Raw genomic sequence first — 18351 nt, forward strand, 5'->3', positions numbered from 1 at the left:
TTCATACAGTGCCAAATCATACAACAGTCTCACCATACTAAAAAATATCCACCGAACAGTGAGTGATACCTTTATTGGGTAACCGAAATACACAATATACTTGTTGCAAGCTTTCGAAGCGCCACTGCTGTGTCCTCACAGGAATGGAGACATATTGGATTGTAAGGGAAGAGTCCTGTTGATATGCAAATCTTTGAGAACTCCTGGAGAACAGGAGAAGTCTCAGCAGACTGGAGGAGGTCAGATGTTGTCCCCATCTTCAAAAAAAGGGGGAAAAGAGGATCCCAACAATTATCATTCAGTTAGTCTGACATCAATATTAGGAAAGATTCTGGAGCAGATAATTAAAAAGAGACTGAGAACATCTAGAAGGCAATTCTATAATCACAAAAAGTCAACATGGATTTCAGAGAAACAAATCATGCCAGACTAATCTGATCTTTTTTTATATATAAAAAATTACCAGCTTGGTAGATGAAGGGAATGCCGTAGATATAGTATACAGTATCTTGATTTCAGTAGGGCCTTTGACAAGGTTCCCCATGACATTCTTGCAAACAAGCTAGTGAAATGTGGGCTAGACAACGTAACTGTTTGTAATTGGTTGACTAACCGAACCCAAAGGGTGCTCAACAATGGCTCCTTTTTATCCTGGAAAGAAGTGACCAGTGGGGTCCCACAGGGCTCTGTCCTGGGCCCAGTGCTATTCAACATCTTTATCAATTACTTGGATGGCAGAATTGGGAGCATACTTATCAAATTCGCAGATGACACCACATTAGGAGGAGTAGCTAATACTCCAGAGGACAGGATAAAAATTCAAAATGAATAGACTAGAAAGCTGGACCAAAGCTAACAAAATGAACTTCAACACGGAGAAATGTAAGGTACTGCACTTAGGGCGGAAAAATGAAATGCATAGATATAGGATGGGGGACACCTTGCTGAACGAGATTTATATGTGTGAAAGGGATCTAGGAGTCCAAGTAGACCACAAGTTGAACATGAGTCAACAGTGTGATGCGGCAGCTAAAACGACCAATGCAATTTTAGGCTGCATCAATAGAAGCATAGTGTCTAGATCAAGGGAAGTCATAGTGCCACTATATTCTGCTCTGGTCAGGCCCCACCTGGAATACTGTGTCCAGTTCTGGGCACCACAATTCAAAAAGAACATTGAGAAACTGGAGTGTGTCCAAAGGAGGGCAACTAAAATGGTGAAGGGTCTGGAAACCATGTCCTATGAGGAACGACTTAGGGAGCTGGGGATGTTTAGTCTGGAGAAGAGAAGGTTAAGAGGTGCTATGATAGCCCTGTTTAAATACTTGAAGGGATGTCATATTGAGGAGGGAGCAAGCTTGTTTTCTGTTGCTCCAGAGAACAGGACCCGGAACAATGGATGCAAACTGCAGGAAAAGAGATTCCACCTCAGCATTAGGAGGAACTTCCTGACAGTAAGGGCTGTTTGACAGTGGAACAAATTCCCTCGGCGGTCTTTAAACAGAGGCTGGATGGTCATCTGTTTGGGGATGCTTTGACTGAGAGTTCCTGCACGGCATGGGGTTGAATTGGATGGCCCTTGCGGTCTCTTCCAACTCTACAATTCTATGATTCTGAAATTGAAACTGACTTTAAATTTTCTGGACTCTGAAAAACTCTCAGTTCCCACATGGCCAGAAGGAGGAGGAGCCAGCCTGCAAAATTTACCCTCCTCATACCATCTTAACTAAGGACAGAAACGTCAAAATGCAGGCATTTTACTAATATCTCCAATTTTTCTCCCGTTTGGTTTGTAGCATCTTGCCTGATGAAAAAATCAGTGGAACTCTGAAAGCTTACAACAAGTATGTTGTGCATTTCGGTTGACCAATAAAGGTATCACTGGTGAGTTTTTGTTTGAATTTGCTAAACAGCCAACAGTTACCCCTGCATACATACTGAAAAGAAATACTGTTGGAGCTGCAGATCTTTTCTGGGTATTTCTAGTGCTGTTTCATGAACCTGTTCAAAAACACTAACTGTGCAGACTCTTCCTGCATGGCATTATTTTGGGTGTTCCAAAACCCTCCACAGAAATGCTAAAGGCTATTGCATAGAAATTTGGCATATGAATGACATCAAACTTTGAAAGATCCTGCATCAAGTGGGAGCAGATTTTATAGTGTGATTTTATTACACTAAATAATATCTACAATTCTGCTTCTCTTTGGCACGTTACAGACCACCTGTTTAGGGTGGCCTGTATCCAGCCCTTTCCCCACCAGATCAGGGCCTCAGCTGCCACAACGGCAGCCTCTGAGGCCCTGATCCGCTGCTTTCCAGGCTGCGGGGAAGCGGCAAAAGGCTGCTTCCCCATGGCCTGGAAAGGGGTGTCCTTGGGGCTTCAAGCCCCAAGAACACCCGGCGGCGGAGGGGAAGAGGAGAAAGGGGCCGCTTGGCCCCTTTCTGCTCTGCGTCGCTGGCGCAGCCATGTAAAGGCTGTGCCCAGCAACGCAAAAGTGGAAGGAGCTCTGAAACGGAGCTCCTTCCGGGGCCGCGGAAAGGGCGCCCCAAGCGCCCTCACGCGGTTCCAGTACATCACTTCCGCGCTGCCCCGTTTGGAGGTGGCATGGTCGTGACGTAGCAATGGCGGCCCTTGTGTGGAATGGGTGCCACCATTTTGTACGGATCCAGTCCGTACTAGGGTTAGGGGCGTCAGGAAGTGACGCCCCTTCATAACCCTAATACGCCCCTTCCTAACCCTAATACGCACTATAGGCGTGTCTGTAACGCACCTTTGTTTCCCAGAACAGTATCCACCAAAGACTGTTTTCCAACTGTAATTGCCATTTACCAGCCTTGTGTGATAAAGTCCTTGGAGTCATGGGGGGGGGGGGGTGATGGGGAGAACAGTAACAGGAGCACCTACCTCACTGCTTTAATATTTGCTAACACATACATAAAAATATTCAAACCCAGAAAAAAGTGATAGTATAGCAATTGGAACCAAGCAGGAAAAGGTATTTCTTAACTTCCTAAAAACACACACACTGAAAATCTTGTATTTTAATTACTGCAGTGCTGGGAAATAGTTTAGTGAAAAGAGAAGTAATCAGAATATGGATTTTATTTCTGAACACAGGAGCTGTGCTTTTTGAGCCAAATCGGAGCTGTGGCAACCACATGCCACAGCCCTGATTTAGCCTTTCTAGGACGTGAAAATGAGCATAACGGCAAAAGGAAGACCAGTCTGGCCACCTCCAATGACTAGAATTGGCATTCCTGCTCTGATGTTCGCTTCCTTTTTAAATTTTTCTTTTAGGCATTTGATTATAATCAGGGAATGGCTCTACAATTGTTAGAAAACCCACGTTAAGTGCTGCATGTCTGGAACATCTCACTGCTTACAAAACTGAGATGCACATAACCATTTTTTTCTTTGCAAGACCTTACTTATCAGACTGTCATCTCGACTTAGATTGCCATCTTGATTCAACATCAGAATAGAAGATTGAACCACTTCAGCCAAATGTGGCCCTCAGCCCTTGCAAGTGATCATCAGTTCCCTAGTAACAGCAGCCTGTTTCCCTCTAGCAGAAATCCCAGCCCTACAAGGATATAGCCCTTCATACAGGAAATAAAAGGTTTCATGTACATTCACATACAGATTCATAATTCTGAGATCACTGTGATGAAGATCAGAAATGGAATGGTTATAGAGCCCAAAATTCATGGGAACAGGGAATTATAAAAGACACTGAAATCTGAAATCTCTCTTGTCATTCAAATAGAGAGTATGCAGTGTGTTCTGACACACAGACCTGCATTGTCAGTTGTTCCAGACGTGTTCTAACAGGTCTAGGTTGTGATACAAACAATTGTGAGGCATATTTCTGATACTGTGCATTTACTGTAAGGTTTCTTACTGGAGCTATTGAAGCTATTTACTAAACCAGGCAGGCAGAAGGTAAAATGGGATCTATCTGTAGCTCAGGTGGGGTGGTGTAAAAGGATTTGTGTGTGAGTTCCAGCCCTGATACGGACAAGAAACCTCCTTGGCTGAACATGTGCTCAGAGGTAACCTCTTCCTTAGTTTAATGTTTTCCTTCCTAAGGCATTGTTTACACTTGGCTTTGGTTAGTAGTCCTCAGGACTCTTGTTGAAAAATTAAATCAAAGTACCCTGCAAGTCCACCTCTGCTTTAAAACAAGGGTGGACAGAAGGCAGATCAGGATCAATTGGTTTGGTACTAAGCCTCTGAGTCACCAAGCATTTCTGACTCTCAGGTACTACCCAGTCACTGCCCTGATTTATACTTAATTTTAGAATTAACAATGATTGGTATGGCCAAGAACTGATTTTTAAGTGGGAAGACTGTAATATCTGCTCAGTTCTGGTCCTCCAAAACAGATTCCTGAAAATATAATTATTTTGCACCAGGTTCTAATTGGTGGATATTGAAGGTCTGTGAGATGATAGATAGACAGATAGATAGATAGATAGATAGATAGATAGATAGATAGATAGATAGATGATAGATAGATAGATAGATAGATAGATAGATAGATAGATAGATAGATCTCTCTCGCTCTCTGTGCAAGTATGAAGTCTGAATTAGGGGATGGTTCTGGCACAATGCAAACATGGAGATTTGATTTTCAATGAGAGTTAAGATAAGCAGCACCAATTCTAGAGAAATGCTAAGACTCTGGAAGTGTTACATTTTGAATTGCAACCCCAAGGGGATGGGGATACAAAAAAGTAACTTTTACAAACTCTCCATCTGCTGTCAAGTACTTTGAAATATTGTTTATTTATTTATTGCACTTATATCCCACCTTTCTTCCAAAGTGGGACCTAAGGTGGCTTACAATAGCTTAAAAAAAACAAAAGCAGTTAAAACATTGATTACAAAAGTTAAAAGAGAATTTATCAGTATTGTTAAAAACATGGTGAAAACAGTTAATACACTTAAAATATATTTACAACATAGTTTCATTAAAATAGTGATAATTTAAAAAATACTTCACACATTATACACACACACACACACACACACATATATACACATGCATACATATATATGCACACACACACACACACACCCCTCCATAATTATGCTTGAAGCAGTTTCTTCAAACCTGACATTAAATTATTCCATAAGCCATCCAGAATTCTAGCAGCCATATTCTTTGTTAGCTGCAGCTCTTTTGATTGCTCTTATCTATTTATTTATTAATATATTTTATTCATTTATATCCAGCTGATCCCCAATAATGGGATTCAAAGCAGCTTGCAAAATATTAACACCAATACAAATTGAAAACATACAAACCCATCAGTAAAAATGTATAAAAGTTACTTTTTAAAACAATTAAACAATCTATACAATTATAACCATGTTAAAATCCACTAAAAGATAGAACATAAAAAGAAAAAATACAGCACATCATTAAAAGCCCATGGCAGTCAATTCTTTAAAAACTTGAGGAATTTAGGTTTTTAGATCTTACTGACTTTTCCCCTCTGGTTTTATTGTTATCTTTATCACATTTGTGTTTTAATTATTGGGTTTTCTTTTAGTGTAATTTTCCATATATATTTTTACTGAGGATTTTCCAAAATGATCTCAAATAAATAAATATCCAGAAATTGTAAGGCAGCGTGGCATAGTGGTTTGACCATGATGCTTGAGATCTGGGTTCAAATCCCCACTCAGCTGTGAAAAGCCACGGTGACCTTGTACAAGTCACTCTCAGCCCTTAGAAAATCCTGTGATAGGTTTGCCTTAGGGTCGCTATAAATCAGAAACGACTTGAAGGCATACAACCACAATGAACGCTTTTCCTATCCTCCAATGCCAACTAGCCTCAGTTTTTTCTGATTCCTCACAGTTCTATACCAACCCCCCCACCCAAAAAAAAAACAGCAACCCTAAGAAGGTTGTGTTGTACTGAAAGCAAAACCAACTAAAAACGTCCCTTCTTTCTTGACAGGTAGATATATTTGTACATTGGAGACAATGCTGGTTAGCTACTTTAGCAGAACTTCCTTCTTTTACTTCCTTGTGAAATCCCTACTGTTGAGATTGCCTTCTGCTGACTGCTCTGTTATTCAGTTTCTTGGGCAATGCTTACAGACTCTTTCACTCCTGCTTTTATAAACTGTGTGGATGTCCAGCTTTGCATCTGCGCTGAAGATACCTCTTGATCTAAATGGGCTCCCAGGAATCAGGTAAGGGTTCACTCAACTAATCCTTCCTCCTGTCATTTAAAAACTAAAGCAGAGTTGTCTTCTGACACTATTCTTCATGTAGATTTTTAAAATATTTATACATGCATTGTCACAACAGAATTAGATCCCCAACCTGGTTTCCACCAAATGTGATCCACTATCCCAAACATTCATGCTAGTTGGGGATGATGGAGTTTATAGGCCAGGATCTGAGATAGACCATTTTGCCATTTCATTCATTCATTCATTCATTCATTGATACAGTGTATAAGACACCTTTCTCCTGGCATGGAGCTTAGGTCAGATTTCCCCACACCGAAGGCCCACAGAGGTTTTGGTGACAATTCCCATCATCCCCAAGGGATATTTATTTATTTATTTATTTATTTATTTAGAGTATTGATGCCCTGATCTTCAGCCACAAAGGCCAGTTTACAGATTGCTAATTTGACAGTTCCCTGCTCTGAAGTTTACAATCTAAGAAGACATGAGGCAAAAGGAGAAGGAAATGGCAGTATGGAAGGGGATCAAATCCACCAGATGCTGCCAGTTCTTTTCTCCCTCTGAGGTCAGTTAAGATGGAGGGAGAGCCTTTTATCTGCTTCTACGGCTAGCTATAGTGGAGCGGTGTCTGCCTCTTCTTATGTAATATGCCTATTACAGATATGGGAGTGGTAGTACAACATGTATATGAGTGCCAGCCTTCAAGAGACCGGGGATGATGGGGTTGTAATTCAACATATCCTGAGGAGAGTAAGTTGAGACAGTTTGTTGTGGCTGTGAAAGTTTAGCTTTATTACAGCTATTTGTCAGGAACAGCTATTTGTCAGGGCTGGCTGTACCAATAGGTAAAGTGAGCCTATTGCCTCAGGCAGTAAATGATAGGAGATGCCAGCACCATATAGCTTATCTGGCTGCCTCCAGATGTGGAAAAATGTCATCCCTTTACCAGTGCTAAGAAGATTCAACACTCCATCTAGCCAGTTTTTGTACATGGAAAGGGAAGGCATACCATCTTATTCTTCACCTCAGGCAGCAAGATGTCTTGGGCAGCTCCTGACTGTTATGACTATTACCCTGTGCCTTTTGACCAGTCACTTTAAGGCAGGCAAAAATGTACGTTGCAATCTTTTGCCCAATTATTTGGGAATAAGCCTCACTGAATTTGGTGGAACTTGGGAGAGCTTGGAAAGTTACTTCTTAAGAAGAATACATGTAATTACATGCTAAAATCATAAACCATTCATAGCTGAATTTTTACTTTTTTGGACTGTAGTTCCCAGTATCCATGGTGGCTTGAGAGATTCTGGGAGCTGTAGTCCAAAAAATAGTATTCCTCCCCCCCCCCTCCCCCAAGCTCTGGATTAATTGATGCTTTAGGTCTTCTGAATAGATAAATTTTTCTTCTGAATAGATAAAGGTTTCAGTTGTTAAATAGCAATAGCAGCTTCATTTATATACCGCTTCATACTGAACTAAGCAGTCTCTAAGCGGTTTACAACTGTAAGCTAATTGCCCCCAACAAGCTGGGAACACATTTTAGTGACCTTGGAAGGATGCAAGCCTGTGTTGCCCCTGAGCCCCTGGCTGGTATTGAACTCACAACTTTGTGGTTTGTGAGTAAATGGCTGCAGTACAGGCATTTAACCACTGTGCCACCAGGCCATAGAAGCACTGTTTGGGGGGGGGGGGGGTTTAACTGAAATTGCGATGTTGGGAGCTTGCATTTCTATTTCTTTGTTAATGAGTTTATACCAATTTTTTGGTTACCAGAGTACAAGACTGGGATTTAACCCTACTTGCTTCTACCTCTTTTATTGCTACTATGCTACCCAAGAAACTGTTTGTTTCTTGCATCTTTCTCACTTATGTATGCATTTGTTTTTAACCTCACTCAATTCTTGCCTGTTAATTTGTGGAAAATGGGAATTCATGCAGTTTAAAGCAGGTCTGCACAACATATGGCCCGGGGGCCACATGCAACCTGTCAAAGGATTTTGGGCGGCCCATGAGGATGTGGAATGACCTCAAGGCTCCTCTACTGTCAGCTTCCTCCTGAGGAGAGGGCCATGTGTGGGAGGAGGATGGGTGAACATTTGCCCTGCTAGCCTCCTCCACTGTTCACCTTTCTCTCGAGCAGAAGGCCAGCTGGTGGTAGTGGAGGAGGAGGAGAGGCAAACACTTGCCCCTCAAGGCTCTTCCACTGCCCAGCTTTCTCTTGAGGAGAAGGCCAGGTGGAGGAGGAGGATAAGGAGTACAGGCAAACTCTCACCCTGCAAGGCTCCTCCTCTGCCTGTTAGCTGCCCTTGAGTCAGTTCAGACTCATGGCGATCCTGTGGAGGAGACATCTCCCAGAATCCCTATGCTCCACTGCACTGCCCAGATCCTGCAAACCCTTGTCCATAACCCCTATGATTAAGTCTATCCATTTGGTTTGTGGTCTTCCTCTCTTTCTTCTACCCTCTACCTTTCCTAGCATTATTTTTTCTAGTGATCCATGCCTTCTCATGATGTGGCTATAGTACAATAATCTCAACTTGATTATCTTTGCTTCCAAAGAAACCTCGGGTCTGATCTGTTCAAGAAGCCATTTGTTTGTCTTCTTGGCTGTCCATGGTACTCTTCTCCAGCACCACATTTCAAATGGGTTGATTTTCTTTCTGTCTGCTTCCTTCACTATCCATCTCTCATATCCATACATGGTAATTGGGAATACAATGGCCTGAACGATTCTGACTTTAGTCCTTTTGCTCTTTTTTTGCTCTTCAGTAACTTTTCCAGGTCCTTCATAGCTGCCCTTCCCATTCCTAGTCTTCTTCTTATTTCTTGACTGCAGTCTCCATTCTGGTCAATGTTTGATCCTAGATATGGGAATTCTTTAACTACTGTGCGCCCACATCATATGCAGGTGCACCATACACGGCTTTCAGCATACACTGAAAGCCGTGCCAGAAGAAGCAATGATGTGCACCTGTGGGAGGCACTCCACACCACACTGCAGGCATGAGCCCCATTGTTTTTAATGGGGCTATACCATATGCGGTATTTCCCTTATGTGGGGTGGGTGGGTGTCCAGAACAGATCCCCTGTGTAAGGGAAGGGCTCACTGTATTTCAGTTTCCTCATTGTCTATATTGAATTTGTGTATCACTTCTGTGGTAATTATATTTGTTTTCTTTATGTTCAGCATCAGACCTGCCTTTGGACTTTCATCTTTGACCTTCTTTTATTAACTATTCCAATTCCTGAATGTCTTCTGCTAATATTATGGTGTCATTCTCATATCTTAGGTTGTTAATGTTGCTTCCTCCTATCTTCACTCCTCCTTTTTCTGATTCTAATTCTGCTTTTCTTATGAAGTTTTCAGCATATAAGTTAAACAAGTAAGGTGTTGGATGCAGTCTTGCCTGACCCCTTTGACTATTGGGAGCCACTCTTTCCCCCCGAATTCTGTTCTGACAGTGGCCTCGTGTACTTGGTACAGATTGCTCATTAGGAGTATCAGATGTAGTGGTCCATGTCTGTGACGACTATCAGATGTAGTGCTCCATGTCTTTGAGTGCATTCCATAGCTTTTCATGGTCTATACTTTATAAATGCCACATATTCTGTTGCTCCAGGTTCAGTATAAACTTAGTTGCCAGATGTATGGGATGAAACACTGAATACTGGTGAGTTTGCCCTTCCAAAAGCCTGCCAAAATACTGTGCCATTTTCCCCGCATGTCAAGCCTAGTATCCCCAAGTTTTTGAAATAGCAATGAAGGACAGTAAAAATTAATGACATACAGCACTGATAATCAAGAAGTAGCTATTAATAAGTTTGCCTGTTACCAAAACATCGAATGAAAGTTATTGATTTCAGTTAACTTAACCACGTGTTTCTGTGTAACATTAACACATTGCCTACATTCATAAATTAGATGATGCACACATTTCTGTCTTTATAGGATCTTTTGACATCTTGTTCAGTCTATAAAACAGAAAAAGCTGACACCTAAAAACTTTGCCAAGCATGAACCACTTGCACATTTTCAACGTGACATCTAGGAGGCTAGCTGAATACGTGTGTGATGTGTATTATGGATGTGAAATTTTCAGTTTCAATCTGACTTTCTCCAAATGCTGGTTTCCTTCTGAAATTCTTTAGTGTAATCCATTTTCCAAAATATGTTTTCAATGTCATCTCTAGTGTCTCTTATTTCTTGAACCCAGCTTTAATATCTGGCACATACGGTAAAGGCTTTGTTGTAGAATTCTGAGCATCGCTTTGCTTATTTGAGAGATTAATGCAATGGTCCTGTGGTTACTGCAAATCACTTGTGTTTCTTTTCTTGGGGACTGGAATCTGTTTTGATTGTTTCCAATATGCGGGCCATTGTTTTCTTTGCTCTGTTTGTTGACACATTTTAATTAGTACTGGAATAGATTTTTTTTCCTTGTGGCTTGAAACATCTCTGTTGGTATATCATCCCAATCTTGGTGAACGAACTATAATTTTTCATATCTATAAAACAAGTAATCTCATAATCTTAAAAATATTTGTTTATTAATATCCTGCCCTTATCCCAGCACAGGGGTCAAGGTGGCTTGCAACAAATTAGAACAAGTACAGCTACAAAAAAAATTGTCTCTCACTTCAAAAGTTAAAAAATTAAATAAAGAACAACTCCATGAAAAATTCAATGTTAAAAACAAATTAAAACACCACCTTGGATACTATGACTCAGGAGGAGGATGTATGTGAACTTTATACATTGCAAATTAGCTTTGAAGAAATGGGGGAAATGCATTATTTCCCCTGGAATCTTGCCCATTACACAAACATTAATTTCTGCACTTCCTTCTTTGCAACTAAAGGTCAGGAAGGGTGCTTTATTCTCTCATTATGGTATTCTAATTTTAAGTCACCCAATGTTTTTTAATGCTTGCTTAATGTTTTCTTGATTACTAATTAAATGTTTCTGCAAAATGCCTTTCCAACTGATAAACTGGTACAGTCGTCTCTTCTTATACAAGGATTTTTTATACACAGATTCAAGCATCCACAGTATGACAATGTTCAAAAAAAGTATAAAATTCAAATATCAAACCTTTATTTTTCATTTTTTATAAGGGACACAATTTTTCTATGTCATATTTAATGGGACTTGAGCATCCATGGATTTTGTTATCAACGGGGGATCTTAGAACCAAATCCCAGAGTATAACAAGGGATTTCAGGGAACCAGGAGCTATCCCAAAAATGTCTGGTACCATTCATCCAGGAAGACACATCTGCACTGTCTTTCAGTTTGCTTTGGGTCACAATTCAAGATGTTGATCATGATCTTTAAAATCCTGAATGCTTTTGACTCAGAATGCCTACGGGACTTTTCACACCAATTCCTTGTTTTACTATACCATCCTCACATAACTGGGATAGTACCAATGGCTATCACAATTCAGTTGTGGCCCCAAGCTGAGAAAAGACATTTTTTGGAGTACTACTCCGATAGTGGGGTGCCAGTGTAGTGTCATAGTTTGAGCACTGGACTGTGATTTTAGAGACCGGGTTCAGTTCCTGGCTTCTACACTGGGTTGCCGTGGGCAAGTCCCATTCGTTCAGCTTCAGAGGAAGGCAATGGCAACCTGCCTCTGAACAAATCCTGCTATGAAAACCTGTGATAGGTCTGCTTTGTGACATCATAAGTAAGAAATAACTTGAAGGCACACAACAACAGCTCCCACAATCCCCCTATGCTATAGTTTTGTAGTCCAAAATGCAATGTATCCTGTCTTGATTAAGAGGAAAGTACCTCCTGCATGGCCCACCAGTGGCACTACCTTTCCATGGTGGTGAGATTGCAAGCACCTGTGAGGCAGAAGGTTATGTTGATGGCAGCAGTGCTGCTGGTAGGGTCTCCTAGGTTAGATAGACTTCTGTTGAAGAACCAGACTAAATGTGACAAGCAAATGTGACAAGTGGGGGATGACACTGGCAGAGCCTCTCTCATATAGACCACAGCAGTGGCCCCATAGCTAACACTTTCTTAGCACTGCACAGAAGGAAGCATAGTAACTCCCTTGTGTATATTTTTTAAACCACAAAAACCCTATCATGAGACAATCGAAAATGAAACAAGAGATAGTGTGAGAAGATGAGACTCCCATGTCAGATGGCACATAGCAAGCTAATGGAGTAGAGCAGAGGACAACTACATGTACCACTGTGGATAATAACGCAACTGGACTCAAGCTGAAAGGATGTTCAGCTGTTGATGAACTCAGAAATGAAAGGAAAGTCTGAAAGTGCACAACACATATTATAGGAACATGGAACGTGAGAAGTATGAATCAGAGGAAGCTAGACACAGTAAAACAAGAAATGTAACTTATGAACATGGCAATACTTGGGTGAGTGAGCAAAAGTGGACAATTACTACACAGTGTTTTACTAAGGACATGAAAATCCAAAAAGAAATGGGGTGAGGACATGTGTAACAAAAGCAGTGAATGGCTATAATGAAAAGTCTGACCAAATAATATCAATAAGACTTCAGGGAAAACCCATCAATATAACTACAATCCACGTTTATGCTCTAACTACAGAGGCAAAAGAAGAGGGGGGAAAATTGAAAGATTCTGCACCAAAATCCAAGAAGAAATTAATCAAACTCCTAAGGAGAACTTCAAATATACAGCTATGTTAGTCTCAAAAATCAGTACACAAAGGGATCTTGTAGCACCTTTGAGACTAACTGAAAGAAGTAATTTGGTTAGCAAGAGCTTTCATAACCTTGAGCCTGAAGGCCTGAAAATGGCATAGAGGAGGCACGCAAGTGCCTCTTCTGCCTTTTCCCTCACCGCCCATGCCTGGCAAAATGGCATCGTGTGTCACTTCCAGCATGCGTGCCATAGGTTCGCCATCACTGGCCTAGGAGATCAAGAAATGAAACAGGAGACTGACTGACTGACTGACTGACTGACTGAATTTTGCAAGGCCAACAGTTTGCTCATTGTCAGTGGAATCCTAATGGGAAGGCAGGCACTCTACCCTGGTTGCACAAAATAAGGGGGTGCAGTGTTGACCCATCACTTCCCACTCCCTGGATCACCAGAAAAAGGAAGCTGATAGGAATGTAAGCTGGGCTTTTCCTAGAAGCCAAGATGATTAAACTGAGACTTTGGACATGATCATGAGAAGTAATGACTCATTAGAAAAGACAATAATACTTGGCAAGGTAGAAGGCAGTAGGAAAAGAGAAAGTTATAACTGTACACTGCTGCTGTAATGTAATATGATAGTGTCACTCCTTTTACAGCCTGTGTAAATTTTATTAGTTACCATTATGCTTATAGAGGTGGCATCAATAAATGTTGGAGGAGAGGTGTTAAAAATATTTACAAAAAGTAAATAAAGAGCAGGGGAATAGGGAACGGGACTGAGACCCCTGCTAAGATGCAAGTAGCACTATTTAGCCTCTCCTAATTTAATTGTAGGAGGGCCTGCACTACCATGAGGCAGGATGAGGCCATCCTCTCAGATTGTAGGTTGAGTGGGAGGCACGAAGTGGATTGCCCTGCACCTTGCCATTCATTTCAGTGTTGCATTTCCGTTATACAGCTGCATATAAAATAATCCAGTCTGACACCATTTTAACTGGCATGGATCAGTGTTATGGAATTCTGGGAAATTTAGTTTTATGAGACATTTAGCCATTTCTGTCAGAGAGCTCTGGTGCCACAACAAACTACAAGTCCCAGATTTCCACAGCATTCAGCCATAGCAGTTAAAGTGGTGTCAAACTGTTATTTTTTCCTGCAGTGCAGATGTAGAACTTTATCACACCCGTTTTTTTCAGCGTTAAGAGTACAGGAAGAGATTGCTCATGTGCGCGCATGCACGCGACTGGCCAGAAATGGATTTTACCACACGTCAAAGCGTCCCCCAAAAGGCCCCATTCCATTCCATTGCACCAAGCCGTCCTCCTTCAGTGCTGAGGTGCATAAAATGTTCTGGTCGGAAGTCTTCCGACCGAGCAAAATGGCGCCCATCAGCACTGAAGAAGGACAGCTTGGCACAATGGAATGGAACAGGGCCTTTTGGGGGATGCTTTGACATGCAATAAAATCCATTTCTGGCCTGTCGCGCACGCACACGAGCGTCCTCTTCCCATACCCTTAACGCTGAAAAAACAGGTGTGATAAAGTCTGTAGTCTAAGTGACTTCCCTGTGCCTTATCAAAATTGATGCAACACAAGAAAATTGATGTAAGTTGTTTTTTCCATAGCCTCTTGACCCATAAAAATCTACCCACAGTCACGAAACACATAACACATAAAAAACCCATCACTTGACTAAGCTTTAAGGGTTTTGTCTTGGTGCTAATAGAATATATCCCATGAGAATGATACCACACATATTTGGGGATTGTGATGGCTCTAGGTGGTTGGAGAATTACAGTTAGCAGAGCTATGCCAAGACATTTTGCTCCCTGGAGGTGCCTCCTGCCCATTTGATGTAGGGAAGCTACCTAGTTTGGCTGTTGAAACAAAGTGTGATCTCCCCCTCTCCTCTTCCTACGTGAAGCAACAGGCTACTTCAAGGGGGTAGGTCAGATTGTCTGGTATGCCCACACCTCTGTTCTCCAATAGAACTGAATAAGTGGGAAGTACATTAAGAGCCAGTATGGTAGTCTGAGCATTGGACTATGACTCTGGAGACCAGGGTTCGCTTCCTTCCTCGGCCATGGAAACCCATTGAATGATCTTAGGGAACTCACACACTGTCAACCCCAGAAGAATCCATATAGGTTCATCCTAGGGTTGCCATAAATCAGAAATGCTTGAAGGCACACAACAACAAGCACGAGGAGCAGCTGCCAGGCTGTCCCTACTGCTAACAAGCATCTGCTACCTGAAGCAATTGCTTCACTCTGCCTAATGTTAAGGCCAGTCCTATTCCACAGTAATTGAATAGGATTTATGCAAGAATCCAGCACAACAAAAACAGTACAAATTCTGTCATGGTAGGATTGACTTTCATCTTAGACTTGCAATGAGCTGTTTGTACACATCCCTAGAATCTGCAAGGAAAATTACATCTCATGAGAGTGGATGGACTGACTGAACTGGTTTTCCATTACTGTTTCTCATCAAAAATGAAGTCAAGCTTACAAGGACAAAACTGAGCAGCATGTCTCATTTGGGCTATGCAGGAGCCAAATGTGAATTGCTTACACAGGAAAAACATGGGTAAAATTGTGGACGAATGCTGAGCTTGCTGAAATTTTGTAAATTACTTAAATAAAACCCAATGTTGTATCTGTACTTGCAAACTTGTTCTATGATTCCCTGACCTTACAAATCATACTGGAAAAGCCAGCTACATGTCTCTACCTCTTTCCTTGACAGCAAGGAGTGGATGCTACAAATCTTATTGCCATCTTATTGTCTCAATTTGGCAGGGACAGTCCAGGTTAACCCAGTTTTCCAGCAGCTTTTAAAATGTCCTAGTTACTGGTATCTCTCACCTTCTCCCACTTTCTCTTTTTAGCCTCAGTTTACTTCACCTGCTGCAAACTGAGTTCAAAGTGCAAAAGTAGCTTTCTTCAACTGCTGCAAACTGAGTTCAAAGTGCAAAAGTAGTCATCCCTTGTTCTCTCAGCAGGCAGACTGGATGGCGCATCGTCTCTAAACCCTGGTTCTGGTGTGGACAAACCAGACAACATCTGGCCCATTCAGGACCTGAACCAGGGTATACTCCTCCTAAAAATGTAGTAAAATACATCGCCCTTTGCTCCAGATCTTCTTGGAAGATCCAGAGCCCTCCCTACTGATACCAGGCCACTGTCTGAAACATATCCTGCTGAGCCACCCAACATGTCCGCCACTGCCACCAGTCATTCACTCTGAGGTCAGAACAAAGTGCTCAGCTATGTGATTGTCACTGGGCTCCTCATTCTGATCTCAGAGCAAAGCAACCCATGGCAGCAGCAGTGGCTCAGTGGGATACATTTCAATCAGCTGCCTGGTGTCAGAATAGAGAGCCAGGTAACGGGAGGATCAGGACAGCTCCAGGGCCAGAAAACTGCAGTATCCTGGAGTATCCTGGTGAGTGCAGACAAGGCCACTGTTTGCCTTCAGTTAACTCAGGGTGGCAGGGGTAAAGAAGAGGACTGGCCTTGTCTGGCTTTGCATTAGACCTTACTCTCTCTTTAAGATTCACTTCTCCCTACTTTCAAAAAAATGTTACTGAATGCTTCTCCTTTCCTTTGATTTTTCTCTCTTTATAGGCAGCAAAATCAAAAGGAAAATAAAATATGGTGCCACCAGTTCAACAGAAACAAATCACCATGAGGAGGCCAAAGATAAAACCTACCTGGATGAAAAGATTGCCATCCCAGATGTGGCAGGAGTAAGTCTATGGATAGCAGGGGAATGAATGACTTATTGCCCTGGAGGGGAAGCAGGTCTTGACCAGGGCATAAGATGAATACAGGCATGCCTTCATGGCCTAATCTGTTGAGTTTGCCATACCAGAACAGTCCCTTTGATTCGTCTCTATGCAGTGTAAAGTGACCTGCTGTATGTGCATGCATTTGGCTGAGAAAATAGGTTTTGCTTTTAAAGTTAGAAGACAAGGTTGCTGGAATTCTTTGAGACCTAGCAGAACAAATGGCCTTCACAGATGATGAGACCCTGAACACACTCTGGTATATTCAGATGTTCCACGGAAGGGACAGTTCTTTTAGCATGGCTTTTTCTGAAACTACAGTAGCATAATGGGAAAGGGAGGCCAAATAGCTTTGTGGCAGAGCAAATGCAAGTAGACCCTGCTTTGCAGGCTCAATCCATGGCCTGTGGGGAAAGACCACGAGCTGAAAATCCCTGGAGAATAGCTCCAGGTCACAGTAAACCCATCTTCCCCAACCTGGTGCCTTCCAGATGTTCTGGTCTCCTACTCCCAGCATTCTTTTCTGAGGATCATGCTGGCCTGGCCTTGAGAAGAACTGGCAGAATATAAATGTAACAAACCTTACATTAATATGAAAAATCAGCCATAACTGGTTTAATTATCCCTCATATACCCAAGGTACAGGGACATGTTTGGGGTCTGATCAGCTGACAGCACTTCTTTTTCTGGTACAGCAAGACTTTTATTTGTTAACTTAGGGCCTGTACAGACTGGCCTGAAAGGCCAGACTGGAGGCAGAGTCCAGGCATAGCATCCTCACGACGCATGCCCAACTCCACCCCCAGGGCACCCTGATGCTGCGTGCTGCTCCAGATGGCGCATGGCATCATGACATGCCTCTGGCACCGCATCCATATGACGCAGCACTGAAAGAGCACCATATAGCCACACCACTGTAGCTATGGTACCTTTTTGATGGTGCAAAAAGGAGTTGCTTTTTGCTGCTCCTTTTTGTGCCCTCAAACAACCGGATAGGGGCCGCAGCATGAGGTTGCCATGGGCTCAATCCAGCTGAAGAAGAGGCAGCTGGGAGCCGCCCCTTCAGGGCTGTTTGTACAGCCCCTTACTTTTTATATTTTATTATTCAGTCTTCTTTGGGCAGTATACTCTGGTGTTCTAGTTCTGAAATCAACATTTCTTTAATGAGATCTTCAGATACAGAGTTGAATATAAATATTTTTAAGGATAACTATATAAACAATGGTTGTTTTGTTTTGGTTGTGTGTGTGTGTTTAAAAGAATGCTATCCTCCTGTATCTGCATTGCTTTTCTTCTATTATGTATTAGAAGAGGATAGGGTGCTACAGGAAATGGATGATTAGAGTTACATTGCTAAAGCATTATAACGGGGAGATGGGCACTAAGACATTTCTTTTCACTCCTCCAGTACGGTTTTAGTTTTAGGAAGCTCTGGGCTTTCACTGGGCCTGGCTTCCTCATGAGCATTGCCTACTTGGATCCAGGAAATATTGAATCAGATTTACAGTGTGGAGCTGTTGCTGGCTTTCAGGTGAGTGTGACTGAAGGACAGGTTTTGGCTGGAGGGCTGGCTTACACCAATGTGGTGTGAGGGCCTGACAATAATCCTTTCTTTGTTTACTTGGGGTCCCTGAGCGTTTTTCTAAATGCCAAGGCTTCTAAACACCCTCCTAACCAGGAGAGAAGTCAAGACATTTCATG

General features: G+C 42.1%; 1 protein-coding gene across 1 annotated transcript in view; it reads left to right on the top strand.

Moving 5' to 3' along the window:
• The first annotated feature begins 6145 nt into the window (after positions 1 to 6145).
• Positions 6146 to 18351, top strand: part of SLC11A1 (solute carrier family 11 member 1) — a 36415-nt gene continuing 24209 nt past the window's right edge. Inside the window, exons 1-3 of the mRNA XM_089520378.1 lie at positions 6146 to 6213; positions 16490 to 16611; positions 18059 to 18181. Coding sequence (XP_089376504.1) covers positions 6195 to 6213; positions 16490 to 16611; positions 18059 to 18181 — 264 coding nt within the window. The 5' untranslated portion in view covers positions 6146 to 6194. The remainder of the gene's footprint in view (positions 6214 to 16489; positions 16612 to 18058; positions 18182 to 18351) is intronic.

The sequence above is a fragment of the Sceloporus occidentalis genome, unplaced genomic scaffold (genome assembly GCF_023333645.1).
Source record: "Sceloporus occidentalis isolate IW3139 unplaced genomic scaffold, rSceOcc1.0.p SCAF_4, whole genome shotgun sequence".
Classification (NCBI taxonomy): domain Eukaryota; kingdom Metazoa; phylum Chordata; class Lepidosauria; order Squamata; family Phrynosomatidae; genus Sceloporus; species Sceloporus occidentalis.